This window comes from Notothenia rossii (assembly GCF_949606895.1).
Source record: "Notothenia rossii genome assembly, chromosome: 7".
Lineage (NCBI taxonomy): Eukaryota > Metazoa > Chordata > Actinopteri > Perciformes > Nototheniidae > Notothenia > Notothenia rossii.
The window spans coordinates 2,845,570-2,860,225 of record NC_136905.1 but is presented as its reverse complement, the minus strand read 5'-3'; the positions used below and the strand labels follow the sequence as shown (position 1 = coordinate 2,860,225).

General features: G+C 44.5%; 1 protein-coding gene across 1 annotated transcript in view; it reads right to left on the bottom strand.

Annotated features, from left to right (window-relative positions):
- Positions 1-215: 215 nt before the first annotated feature.
- Positions 216-14,656, bottom strand: part of LOC307013492 (atrial natriuretic peptide receptor 1-like) — a gene marked incomplete at its 5' end in the record, with an annotated part of 32,339 nt that continues 17,898 nt past the window's right edge. Inside the window, 7 exons of the mRNA XM_079640892.1 lie at positions 216-1,817; positions 3,048-3,146; positions 4,212-4,386; positions 6,337-6,405; positions 6,793-6,916; positions 8,652-8,798; positions 9,290-9,458. Coding sequence (XP_079497018.1) covers positions 1,672-1,817; positions 3,048-3,146; positions 4,212-4,386; positions 6,337-6,405; positions 6,793-6,916; positions 8,652-8,798; positions 9,290-9,458 — 929 coding nt within the window. The 3' untranslated portion in view covers positions 216-1,671. The remainder of the gene's footprint in view (positions 1,818-3,047; positions 3,147-4,211; positions 4,387-6,336; positions 6,406-6,792; positions 6,917-8,651; positions 8,799-9,289; positions 9,459-14,656) is intronic.

Below are 14,656 nucleotides of genomic sequence, written 5' to 3'. Positions count from 1 at the left end.
TTCTGATAATTTTCCTAAAAAAGCATCTAATAAACATTTTAGGGTACATACAAAAATGTAAAAGATATCAAAATGTAAGACACATAAAAAGTATTTCTCAGTTCATGAATGCATGAATTGGTAAAGAAAATCTTTGTCTAATAACTGCCACAGGTTTTTATCCCCTAGTCTGCACTGCTGACGTTTTCCCGATACAATAAAACAGAAACACTTCATGTTATTGCATTTTTTTAATTGAAAAAACAAAAAGGAAACACTTACAGAGAACGGTCACCGAGATCTAATCCTGTTTACTGATGTTCTGCAAAGCTGGGCCTCATTGAGCATCTTTAGCGAGGTGTTTGTGGATGACTTAATTACTAATGAATGCGCCCCGCTTCAGTTTATCTGATCACAGAGCTAGTCACTAAACAACAGCTGTTTCATCCACTCTGTGAAACAAAAGGCTAATCTCTAATCTAACGAACCAAACCATCCTTCACAAAAGCAACCAGTGAGTATTCATCTGAGGAAGTGTTCTCGCTGGTGAACTGGAGAAGAATATTGTTTAAAATGTCATCACCACTTAATCTATTAATACACGTTGGTGTGGGCTTATGTGTTATCTAGTATGAACACTTTTTAAAGAATATGTGTATTTATTAAATAACTCAACAGCACTGACGCATTTCGTTTTTTGTCTAGATTTGAAGCGATTGCCTGATACTACTTAACAATCCTTGTGTCCATTTCTCTTCATTAACTCAGTGCTTATCCCTCTTTGTGATTATTCATCTCAAAAATACAGCGGCTCTTTTTTTATTTACAGTGAATCCCAGGCTACTAACACCACGGTATAATATGTAGAGAGAACAGGGTGATATCCTCCACCATAGTGTTAGGAACTTTTAAATTAGAGAGACAAACACTTTCTGAAGAGTGTGATGACGTGAGATATGTAAAGAAAGTGATAACACTGCCCAAAAAGACATTTTCAATCGGGGACACACCGAGCTATGCAACACGTTACGGTGTGGAAGGGAGGGTTAGAAAACACACCCGATGCTGAAGCTCTAAAGGAAGAATGTTCTGCAGAACTGTTGACGTACGACCTTCAAATCAACCGTAACCCCCCCTAACTCGTACAAACAACACAGGAGCCATTGTCTCTTTGCGTGTCTCTGCTCCTTCCTTTACATCCTGTTCCTGCACAGGTCTCAGAAGGGTCTCCTCTGTCAGCACCCTCCCTTTACGTTGTTCATGCATGTAGGTCGTGAGTGCATCAGCATTTTCCTCCAGTCTGAATCTCCTCTGACAGGAGGACGAGGACTGGCCATTTCTCTTCTGTCTTTCCACTCCTTCATTCCCTCTCTCTCCTTCCCGTTCTCCATTCCAAACACACTGTAACGGGTTTGTCTAATCTACGTCTGGTTAACTTCCTGAACCTCTGTTAAAGAGCCGAGCACAGCCTATCAGCAGTGGAGCTCCGAACCTTCGACGTACGACCTGCAAATCAACCGTAACCCCCCCTAACTCGTACAGACAACACATGAGACCTGCAGCACACGATATCAAGTTATTATTGATGTCTCTGCACAGGTTTCAGAAGGGTCTCCTCTGTCAGCACGCCCTACTCTCTAGTTTATTGGAGTCCCTCTGTCCCCTCCACTCTGTGCCCTGGAAGCTGTCTTTTCATTGGCTGTCGCTCTCGCCCAGGAGCCAATAGGTGATCATCTTCCCTTTGCCTTTCACGTCGATCTCTCTTCTCCTCTCCAGCTGGAAGCAGTTAAACTCCTGCAAGATGTCGTGAGTCGCCGCCGACACATGGATCTTCAGTGCTGCACACACACACACACACACACACACACACACACACACACACACACACACACACACACACACACACACACACACACACACACACACACACACACACACACACACACACACACACACACACACACACACACACACACACGTTAGCGAGCTAGCTTTCAGCAGATCTGCAGTAACAGTATCAGAAGGAGTCATGTGACCACATTGTTAAAATAAGACCAAACAAATGTTAGGTAAGTTTCCATCAACAGCTTTATAATCCTGAACGTCACCAAGCGCTCCGTCCCAGCTGTGTGCGTCACTCTTTAGTGTCCCCTGGTCTCCCAGCTGTGTGCGTCACTCTTTAGTATCCCCTGGTCTCCAGCTGTGTGCTTCACTCTTTAGTGTCCCCTGGTCTCCCAGCTGTGTGCGTCACTCTTTAGTGTCCCCTGGTCTCCCAGCTGTGTGCGTCACTCTTTAGTGTCCCCTGGTCTCCCAGCTGTGTGCGTCACTCTTTAGTGTCCCCTGGTCTCCCAGCTGTGTGCGTCACTCTTTAGTGTCCCCTGGTCTCCCAGCTGTGTGCGTCACTCTTTAGTGTCCCCTGGTCTCCCAGCTGTGTGCGTCACTCTCTAGTGTCCCCTGCTCTCCCAGCTGTGTGCGTCACTCTTTAGTGTCCCCTGGTCTCCCAGCTGTGTGCGTCACTCTTTAGTGTCCCCTGGTCTCCCAGCTGTGTGCGTCACTCTTTAGTGCCCCCTGGTCTCCCAGCTGTGTGCGTCACTCTTTAGTGTCCCCTGGTCTCCCAGCTGTGTGCGTCACTCTTTAGTGTCCCCTGGTCTCCCAGCTGTGTGCGTCACTCTTTAGTGTCCCCTGGTCTCCCAGCTGTGTGCGTCACTCTTTAGTGTCCCCTGGTCTCCCAGCTGTGTGCGTCACTCTTTAGTGTCCCCTGGTCTCCCAGCTGTGTGCGCTGAAGATGTTTCTTCATGTGGAACTCTTTGTGTTTTTATGTCTGCATCGTTTGTGAAGCAGCAGCGAGTTTACTCCTGTTGGCTTCTGTATAAAACGACATAGAAATGTTTTGACAATATAAAACCTATTATAGAATTTAGAAAGATAAATATACAAAAAAGCTTGTATTATGAGATTAAGACAAATGAACTGCAGTACATCAGGATTTCAAAGCAGAAGAGCTGTGCAGTTAAGTGAAAACATACTGATGAATCTGCACCACATTGAAAAGTAAAGACATGTCTGACCTTCGCCGCTGGACTCCATGCGTGACGACGTGTTGACCGTGTCTCCGAACAAACAGTAGCGCGGCATCTTCAGACCCACCACCCCCGCACACACCGGCCCTGCAGCACAGGAAACACACGGCAAGCTCATGCATCTCGCGAGCAGTGAATATGAAATAGTCCTGATCTAACACACTATTATTTTAAACGTTAAATGTAATGGTGGACTAAGGATTGCACCACTGCTGTTTGCAGATGATGTGGTTCTGATGGCTTCATCGGTCTGAGACCTTCAGCACTCACTGGATCGGTTCACCACCGAGTGTGAAGCGGCTGGGATGAGGATCAGCACCTCCAAATCTGAGGCCATGGTTCTCAGCAGGAAACCGATGGACTGTCCACTCCAAGTAGGGAATGAGTCCTTACCCCAAGTGAAGGAGTTCAAGTATCTCGGGGTCTTGTTCTCGAGTGAGGGAACAATGGAGCGTGAGATGGGTCGGAGAATCGGAGCAGCGGGAGCGGTACTGCAGTCGCTTTACCGCACCGTTGTGACGAAAAGGGAGCTGAGCCAGAAGGCAAAGCTCTCTGTCTACCGCGCCATTTTCATCCTACCCTCACCTATGGTCATGAAGGATGGCTCGAGACCGAAAGAACGAGATCGCGGGTACAAGCGGCCGAGATGGGTTTTCTCCGCAGGGTGGCTGGTGTCTCCCTTAGGGATAGATTGAGAAGTTCGGTCATCCGGGAGGGACTCGGAGTTGAACCGCTCCTCCTTCACGTGGAAAGGAGCCAGTTGAGGTGGTTCGGGCACCTAGTTAGGATGCCACCTGGGCGCCTCCCTAGGGAGGTGTTCCAGGCACGTCCAGCTGGGAAGAGACCAAGGGGTAGACCTAGGACCAGGTGGAGGGGTTATATCTCTTCACTGGCCTGGGAGCGCCTTGGGACCCCCCAGTCAGAGCTGGCTGAAGTGGCCAGGGAAAGGAACGTTTGGGGCTCTCTGCTGGAACTGCTACCTCCGTGACCCGACCACGGATAAGCGGGAGAAGATGGATGGATGGATGGATCTTTGAAATCTTTATCCCAGACACGTATGTATTGCTCCCCTCCCATGCTCTGCACATCCTGTGGTAGAAGATGGATCTGTATTCTCTGACGTCTTGGTTAGAGTTGTGTGTGTGTACTCACCGCTGTGAACTCCTATCCTCAGCTCCAGCTGCTGCTCGGGCCGGTGGCAGATCTTGAATGTTCGCACGGCGTGCAGCAGGGCGAGCGCCATGCGGGCGATTTCCCTCCCGTGCAAGTTCCCGTTCCTCACCGGCAACCCCGACACCACCATGTATGCGTCGCCAATCGTCTCCACCTGCAGGGGGAGGGGTGCACTCCATTTTACGTGGATTTAACGCATATATACGCTTTTAAAACGTACACACAGAGTGCCAACACGCTTCTACGGTTCAGAACTCAGGAGAAACGTACTGCAGCTTCAGAAAGGATGCAGATATAAAAACCCAAAGGTTCCACATGAAGACACATCTTCAGCAACTTGAGGAGACATCCGCAACGTTTACTAGAGGCTACAGAAAACAAACGCTGCAAATACAAAACGCTGAAGAAGCTCAGACACAACGGAGACCAGGGGACACTAAAGAGTGATGCACACAGCTGGGAGACCAGGGGACACTAAAGAGTGACGCACACAGCTGGGAGACCAGGGGACACTAAAGAGTGACGCAAATAGCTGGGAGACCAGGGGACACTACAGAGTGACGCACACAGCTGGGAGACCAGGGGACACTAAAGAGTGACGCACACAGCTGGGAGACCAGGGGACACTAAAGAGTGACGCAAATAGCTGGGAGACCAGGGGACACTAAAGAGTGACGCACACAGCTGGGAGACCAGGGGACACTAAAGAGTGACGCACACAGCTGGGAGATCAGGGGACACTAAAGAGTGACGCACACAGCTGGGAGATCAGGGGACACTAAAGAGTGACGCACACAGCTGGGAGACCAGGGGACACTAAAGAGTGACGCACACAGGTGGGAGACCAGGGGACACTAAAGAGTGATTCACACAGTTGGGAGACCAGGGGACACTAAAGAGTGACGCACACAGGTGGGAGACCAGGGGACACTAAAAAGTGACGCACACAGGTGGGAGACCAAGGGACACTAAAGGGTGACGCACACAGGTGAGAGACCAGGGGACACTAAAAAGTGACGCACACAGGTGGGAGACCAAGGGACACTAAAGGGTGACGCACACAGCTGGGAGACCAAGGGACACTAAAGGGTGACGCACACAGCTGGGAGACCAGGGGACACTAAAGGGTGACGCACACAGCTGGGAGACCAGGGGACACTAAAGGGTGACGCACACAGCTGGGAGACCAAGGGACACTAAAGGGTGACGCACACAGCTGGGAGACCAGGGGACACTAAAGGGTGACGCACACAGCTGGGAGACCAGGGGACACTAAAGGGTGACGCACACAGCTGGGAGACCAGGGGACACTAAAGGGTGACGCACACAGCTGGGAGACCAAGGGACACTAAAGGGTGACGCACACAGCTGGGAGACCAGGGGACACTAAAGGGTGACGCACACAGCTGGGAGACCAGGGGACACTAAAGGGTGACGCACACAGCTGGGAGACCAGGGGACACTAAAGGGTGACGCACACAGCTGGGAGACCAGGGGACACTAAAGGGTGACGCACACAGCTGGGAGACCAGGGGACACTAAAGGGTGACGCACACAGCTGGGAGACCAGGGGACACTAAAGGGTGACGCACACAGCTGGGAGACCAGGGGACACTAAAGAGTGACGCACACAGCTGGGAGACCAGGGGACACTAAAGGGTGACGCACACAGCTGGGAGACCAGGGGACACTAAAGGGTGACGCACACAGCTGGGAGACCAGGGGACACTAAAGAGTGACGCACACAGGTGGGAGACCAAGGGACACTAAAGGGTGACGCACACAGCTGGGAGACCAAGGGACACTAAAGGGTGACGCACACAGCTGGGAGACCAGGGGACACTAAAGGGTGACGCACACAGCTGGGAGACCAGGGGACACTAAAGAGTGACGCACACAGCTGGGAGACCAGGGGACACTAAAGGGTGACGCACATTGGAACACTTGTGTTTTTATATCTGCATAGTTTCTGAAACGTCAGCACGTTTCTCCTAAAGGAAATGTTTCTGGATCGTTGCAGAGCGGTAGCTCCTCTCGGCCTCCGTGTGAACACATTCAGATATCATTATTTTCTTAAAGAGAATAGTCTGTGTTGTTTCTCCACCTTGTAAACATCAAAGTTGTCGATGATGGCGTCGAAACAGGTGTAGAGGTCGTTGAGCAGCGTCACCACCTGCAGAGAAACAACCTTATAATAATATTAATATAATACACACTCATCATCTCACAGGATTAACTGCAGACACCACTCTCAGAAAGTATCAGACTTTTTCAGCAATAATATATTTATAAATACAGCACTGTAATATTCCAATGTTCACATATGTATTGTTGTTATATATCATAATACAATGTACACATTGAATAGTTACATATATTAAATGTTAAACATCAATATCTGTTTCATATTTAATAATTGAGTATTATTTGTTAAATAATAAAAAAAGACAATTAGTAAAGAACAAATAGCGCAGAAGTACAGCATGGAAAATAAACCAAGTAGCTGGTACTGTTTACAGATTGTTAATAATTATATTTATATATTATATATTTGAATAACCTGCAGCGGCGTGCTCTCAGCTGAGATGGCGGTGAATCCCACGATGTCGCTGAAGTAAATGGAGACCGAGTCGAAGGCCTCGGCCTGAACCGTCTCGCCCCGTTTCAGCTGCTCCGCCACCGAGCTGAGGAGACACGTGGAACAGGTAGGGTCTGCAGTATTAGTACACACAGTACTCAGTGAGGTAGTATCTGGTACACGCAGTACTCAGTGAGGTAGTATCTGGTACACACAGTACTTACTAAGGTAGTATCTGGTACACGCAGTACTCACTCAGGGTATATGCAGGAATCTTGAAGTCAAATTTAATACCTTTTAAGACCTTTTTTAAGACCCTTTCCATACATTTTAAGACCTCATCGCAACTTTGAGTTCTAACCGGTTACATTGGCAACACACTTTACCTCACATTTACTATATTGATTGTAAGATAGCAAAACTAAACAGAGTGCAGACAGACTACTGAAGCCTCCTTTCCACATGACCTTCAACCTCTCTGTGAAGGTCAGGTTTAATGCAGTATGCTGCTTTGTTGCTTCTGTAGACTCTGTGCTCTTTCATTCCAGTCAAACTCCTCAGAAACCAGTATTTGACCAATAACCAATACAATTGACAAAACGTTGAACTATGAAATATGTTAAACTTTGGTGAGCTTCAGCGGGGTAATGCCATATAGGAGCTCCCTCACAAATACCCAGGGGTTAAATTGGGCTGGGGCTGTCCGGGGCTAAGCCCTGGCACATAGGACGATGCTCTGACGTCATCACCCTCACACATTTGTCATATGTTTACAAAAAAGGATATATATGTTAAGACTTTTCTCGTTCTTAATATAGACTATATTTAGGGTCTATATGTGTTGACTTTACTTTAAAATAGCAGATCTCTGTGACCGGATATAGTTTGGCTTAGACCCCGGCCCCACAAGCGCAAAAAATGCTTCCGTTCACACACGCATTCGATTCATTAACGTGTCCGTTCACACTAGACCGCTGGAAATGTTGGAAACGATGTCGTACATATGTCAGGCCTGTAAGTGGCGCTGCTGCCGCCCGAAATACACCAAAACCAGCGAAGAAGAACCCGGAGCATGGTTGCCCTTCTGTTTATTCTCCGCGGTGGACGGCGTGTTCTCCTGCTGTATCTCTCAGGTAGTCCAGCAGCAGATGAAAAACACCCACCTCTCCGCCTCTTCCAAGGAATGAGGGGACCGTGCGGCAGAGCTTATTATTATTTATTGAGCTTTAAAACAAATTGATAACGACTCTGTTCTCTGTATAATAATATAATAATATTTAATAAACGGTGACTGCCTCTCTTTTCCTCCCCCTCTTCTGACTGCCCAGCAGCAGCAGGAGACGTGGGGAGAGGGAGGCGGGCTATTTCATCGTTATCAGAAAATTATCATATAGGGCTTACACACGGAGCCGTTGGACCCTCAGAGCGTTGCGTATGCCGGTCTACCCACCTTGGGACCCCCACCCACCCCCCCCCCCCACCCATAGAGCGGAGCAAGGCAACGAAACTTAAAATAATAAGCAGCATTTTACGGCGCGCTATGCATGGGGCCGCCTTGGGGGGTTTCCAGACATGTCGTTTCAGTAAATTAAAGGGTGTTTCATGTTGTCGTCGCTGTGGACCTTCTTAATACCTTGGAAAATGCCGTTTAATACTTTTTAATAGCCTTAATTTTCGCTAAATTGATTTATCAACTTTTAATACTTTTTAAGACCCCGCGGACACCCTGTATTAGTACACAGAGTACTCACTGAGGTAGTATAAGTACACATAGTACTCACTGAGGTAGTATAAGTACACAGAGTACTCACTGAGGTAGTATAAGTACACAGAGTACTCACTGAGGTAGTATCTGGTACAGCAGTGTCTCTGCTTTCCTCTTCTCTTCGTGATACGCCTGAGTGCGCTCCTCCACCAGCTCCTCCAGGTTGTTGGCGTACAGCTCCATCCGGGAGAGGAGGTTATCCAGGATGTTGGTCCTCGACTCCCTACACACACACACACACACACACACACACACACACACACACACACACACACACACACACACACACACACACACACACACACACACACACACACACACACACACACACACACACACACACACACACACACACACACACACACACACACACACACACACACACACACACACACACACACACAAATGAACCCACAGAGCCAGAGAGGAGCGTACACTAGGCGCAGCGTACCACAGTAATCAGAAATGGGTCCTCTATAGAAACCATTCCTGTGTTGGTCCCTGAAGGCAGCATCTCCCTGGTCCAATGGGATTCCTCCGTGTGATAACTACACGTTTAATTCAGCAGGATAATCTCCACATATCAACACCACCACTATATTTCAGGCTAACAACCAAAAACACATTCAGAGAACCATTGGCTCTCAGACCAGGGGACAGGAAGTGATGAAAGGGGTTTAGGACTCATTCCTGCAGTTAGTTTGATTCTCTCACTTGTTCTGTTTGCGCAGCAGCAGCCGGATGTGGTTGAACTCGGGTCTCTCGGTGGGCTCCTCCGCCCAGCAGCGCTGCATCAGCTGGCCCAGCTCAGGGCTGTGGCTCTGGGGGTCGGTGGTGGGCCTGAGGCAGGGCCACTCTCCCAGAACCACCCGGTCCACGATCTCTGCGGGGGGGGGGGGGGGGGGGGGGGGTTATTAGTGTAAATGTTTAAGGATTGTAATTAATCATTTCTAGTTTGATGCTGGAATCAGAATCAGAATCCCTTTATTCGTCCCACAGAGGGGAAACACATTAGAAAAGAGCCACAGGCAGCTTTATGTTAACTAAGAAGCATGCATAACAATTATATTATACGGTTACATGGTGCTTTACCAAAGCACGTTGCCCATAAACTACATATCCCACAATGCATCTCGTTTTGTGACACGCGCACTGAAGAGACTTGCAATTATTTGCCCTAGACTTCTACTTTCAGACGTAGTTGATTATGAAGTTATTACCCTGTCCGATAATAATCCAATGCAGAGCCTATAATGTAATATAATATATTATTTTATACATATTAAATTGTTATATATGTATATTTTGTTATAGTCTTAAAGTTACAACCGGCACTGCGAATGTGGCCCGCGATGAAATTGAGTTTGACACCCGTGGATTAAGGGAACTCAGGGATTTTAGCCTCTGTGGACCATTGACATGCACTAAGACCTGTAGAACACACTAGAGGGAAGGGAAGCCCCTAAAAGCAGAATAGGGCTCCTTTAAGCTGAATAATAGCTCTTGATACAGTCCAGGACAGACAGGGCAATAACGAGTAAAGAGCTCCCTGTTAGAGATGGAGTTTTAAGTGAAACCTGTTTGTCCTCCATAGAAAGCCTCTCTGCTCGCCTGCTTCCTGCCGGCTGTGGTTTGGAAACAGAAACTTTTCCATGTCTTCTTTAATGGTTCCTCTGTGATTTCTAGCTGTTCGCACGTTTGACTGTGAGCCTGTTTCAGAATAAATGAAGCCTCTGCACATCAATTCCTGGAAAGCATTTTTGGAAATAAACCTGGAGAAGAAGGAAGACTGCCGAGTCCAGCTGGCACGCAGAAGAGCCTCATTTCACTAATGAGGCAGAAAGAGCTGCAAAATCTCACTTTTAAATACAAAAGGAGAACGAGCCGCTCTGCAAAAGCTGCCAGCAGACGAGGACGAAGTATTCAGAGCCTTTACCTAAAAGTACCTTTACTTGACTGTCAAAAGGTAATCAGAGTACTTTCTATACCTGGTAATCAGAGTACTTTCTATACCTGGTATACAGAGGACTTTATATACCTTGTATACAGAGTACTTTCTATACCTGGTAATCAGACTACTTTCTATACCTGGTAAACAGAGTACTTTCTATACCTGGTAATCAGACTACTTTCTATACCTGGTAATCAGAGTACTTTCTATACCTGGTAATCAGAGTACTTTCTATACCTGGTAATCAGACTACTTTCTATACCTGGTAATCAGAGTACTTTCTATACCTGGTAATCAGACTACTTTCTATACCTGGTAAACAGAGTACTTTCTATACCTGGTAATCAGACTACTTTCTATACCTGGTAATCAGAGTACTTTCTATACCTGGTAAACGGAGTACTTTCTATACCTGGTAATCAGAGTACTTTCTATACCTTATATACAGAGGACTTTATATACCTGGTAATCAGACTACTTTCTGTACCTGGTAATCAGAGTACTTTCTATACCTGGTATACAGAGGACTTTATATACCTGGTATTCAGACTACTTTCTATACCTGGTAATCAGATTACTTTCTATACCTGGTAATCAGAGTACTTTCTATAACTGGTAATCAGACTACTTTCTATACCTGGTAATCAGAGTACTTTCTATACCTGGTATACAGAGTACTTTCGATACATTGTATACAGAGTACTTTCTATACCTGGTAATCAGAGTACTTTCTATACCTGGTAAAAAGAGTACTTTCTATACCTGGTATACAGAGTACTTTCTATACATTGTATACAGAGTACTTTCTATACCTGGTAATCAGATTACTTTCTATACCTGGTAAACAGAGTACTTTCTATACCTGGTAAACAGAGTACTTTCTATACCTGGTAATCAGAGTACTTTCTATACCTGGTAAACAGAGTACTTTCTATACCTGGTAAACAGAGTACTTTCTATACCTGGTATACAGAGTACTTTCTATACATTGTATACAGAGTACTTTCTATACCTGGTAATCAGATTACTTTCTATACCTGGTAAACAGACTACTTTCTATACCTGGTAATCAGACTACTTTCTATACCTGGTAATCAGATTACTTTCTGTACCTGGTAATCAGACTACTTTCTATACCTGGTAATCAGATTACTTTCTATACCTGGTAATCAGAGTACTTTCTATAACTGGTAATCAGACTACTTTCTATACCTGGTAATCAGAGTACTTTCTATACCTGGTAATCAGACTACTTTCTATACCTGGTAATTGGAGTACTTTCTATACCTGGTAAACAGAGTACTTTCTATACCTGGTATACAGAGTACTTTCTATACATTGTATACAGAGTACTTTCTATACCTGGTAATCAGACTACTTTCTATACCTGGTAAACAGAGTACTTTCTATACCTGGTAAACAGAGTACTTTCTATACCTGGTAATCAGACTACTTTCTATACCTGGTAATCAGACTACTTTCTGTACCTGGTAAACAGAGTACTTTCTATACTTGGTAAACAGAGTACTTTATATACCTGGTAATCAGACTACTTTCTATACCTGGTAATCAGAGTACTTTCTATACCTGGAAATTAGACTACTTTCTATACCTGGTAATCAGAGTACTTTCTATACCTGGTAATCAGAGTACTTTCTATACCTGGTAATCAGACTACTTTCTAGACCTGGTATTCAGAGTACTTTCTATACCTGGTAATCAGAGTACTTTCTATACCTGGTAATCAGAGTACTTTCTATACCTGGTATTCAGACTACTTTCTGTACCTGGTATTCAGAGTACTTTCTATACCTGGTAATCAGAGTACTTTCTACACCTGGTAAACAGAGTACTTTCTATACCTGGTATTCAGACTACTTTCTGTACCTGGTAATCACACTACTTTCTATACCTGGTAATCAGAGTACTTTCTACACCTGGTAAACAGAGTACTTTCTACACCTGGTAATCAGAGTACTTTATATACCTGGTAAACAGAGTACTTTCTACACCTGGTAATCAGAGTACTTTCTATACCTGGTAAACAGAGTACTTTCTACACCTGGTAATCAGAGTACTTTCTATACCTGGTAATCAGATTACTTTCTATACCTGGTAATCAGAGTACTTTCTATACCTGGTAAACGGAGTACTTTCTATACCTGGTAATCAGACTACTTTCTATACCTGGTAATCACACTACTTTCTATACCTGGTAATCAGACTACTTTCTATACCTGGTAATCAGAGTACTTTCTATACCTGGTAATCAGACTACTTTCTATACCTGGTAATCAGAGTACTTTCTATACCTGGTAAACGGAGTACTTTCTATACCTGGTAATCAGAGTACTTTCTATACCTTATATACAGAGGACTTTATATACCTGGTAATCAGACTACTTTCTGTACCTGGTAATCAGAGTACTTTCTATACCTGGTATACAGAGGACTTTATATACCTGGTATTCAGACTACTTTCTATACCTGGTAATCAGATTACTTTCTATACCTGGTAATCAGACTACTTTCTATACCTGGTAATCAGAGTACTTTCTATACCTGGTATACAGAGTACTTTCGATACATTGTATACAGAGTACTTTCTATACCTGGTAATCAGAGTACTTTCTATACCTGGTAAACAGAGTACTTTCTATACCTGGTATACAGAGTACTTTCTATACATTGTATACAGAGTACTTTCTATACCTGGTAATCAGATTACTTTCTATACCTGGTAAACAGAGTACTTTCTATACCTGGTAAACAGAGTACTTTCTATACCTGGTAATCAGAGTACTTTCTATACCTGGTAAACAGAGTACTTTCTATACCTGGTATACAGAGTACTTTCTATACATTGTATACAGAGTACTTTCTATACCTGGTAATCAAATTACTTTCTATACCTGGTAAACAGACTACTTTCTATACCTGGTAATCAGATTACTTTCTATACCTGGTAATCAGAGTACTTTCTATAACTGGTAATCAGACTACTTTCTATACCTGGTAATCAGAGTACTTTCTATACCTGGTAATCAGACTACTTTCTATACCTGGTAATTGGAGTACTTTCTATACCTGGTAAACAGAGTACTTTCTATACCTGGTATACAGAGTACTTTCTATACATTGTATACAGAGTACTTTCTATACCTGGTAATCAGACTACTTTCTATACCTGGTAAACAGAGTACTTTCTATACCTGGTAAACAGAGTACTTTCTATACCTGGTAATCAGACTACTTTCTATACCTGGTAATCAGACTACTTTCTGTACCTGGTAAACAGAGTACTTTCTATACTTGGTAAACAGAGTACTTTATATACCTGGTAATCAGACTACTTTCTATACCTGGTAATCAGAGTACTTTCTATACCTGGAAATCAGACTACTTTCTATACCTGGTAATCAGAGTACTTTCTATACCTGGTAATCAGAGTACTTTCTATACCTGGTAATCAGACTACTTTCTATACCTGGTATTCAGAGTACTTTCTATACCTGGTAATCAGAGTACTTTCTATACCTGGTAATCAGAGTACTTTCTATACCTGGTATTCAGACTACTTTCTGTACCTGGTATTCAGAGTACTTTCTATACCTGGTAATCACACTACTTTCTATACCTGGTAATCAGAGTACTTTCTATACCTGGTAATCAGACTACTTTCTATACCTGGTAAACAGAGTACTTTCTATACCTGGTAATCACACTACTTTCTATACCTGGTAATCAGAGTACTTTCTATACCTGGTAATCAGACTACTTTCTATACCTGGTAAACAGAGTACTTTCTATACCTGGTAAACAGAGTACTTTCTATACCTGGTAATCACACTACTTTCTATACCTGGTAATCAGAGTACTTTCTATACCTGGTAAACAGAGTACTTTCTATACCTGGTAATCAGAGTACTTTATATACCTGGTATTCAGAGTACTTTATATACCTGGTAAACAGAGTACTTTCTACACCTGGTAATCAGAGTACTTTATATACCTGGTAAACAGAGTACTTTCTACACCTGGTAATCAGAGTACTTTCTATACCTGGTAAACAGAGTACTTTCTACACCTGGTAATCAGAGTACTTTCTATACCTGGTAAACGGAGTACTT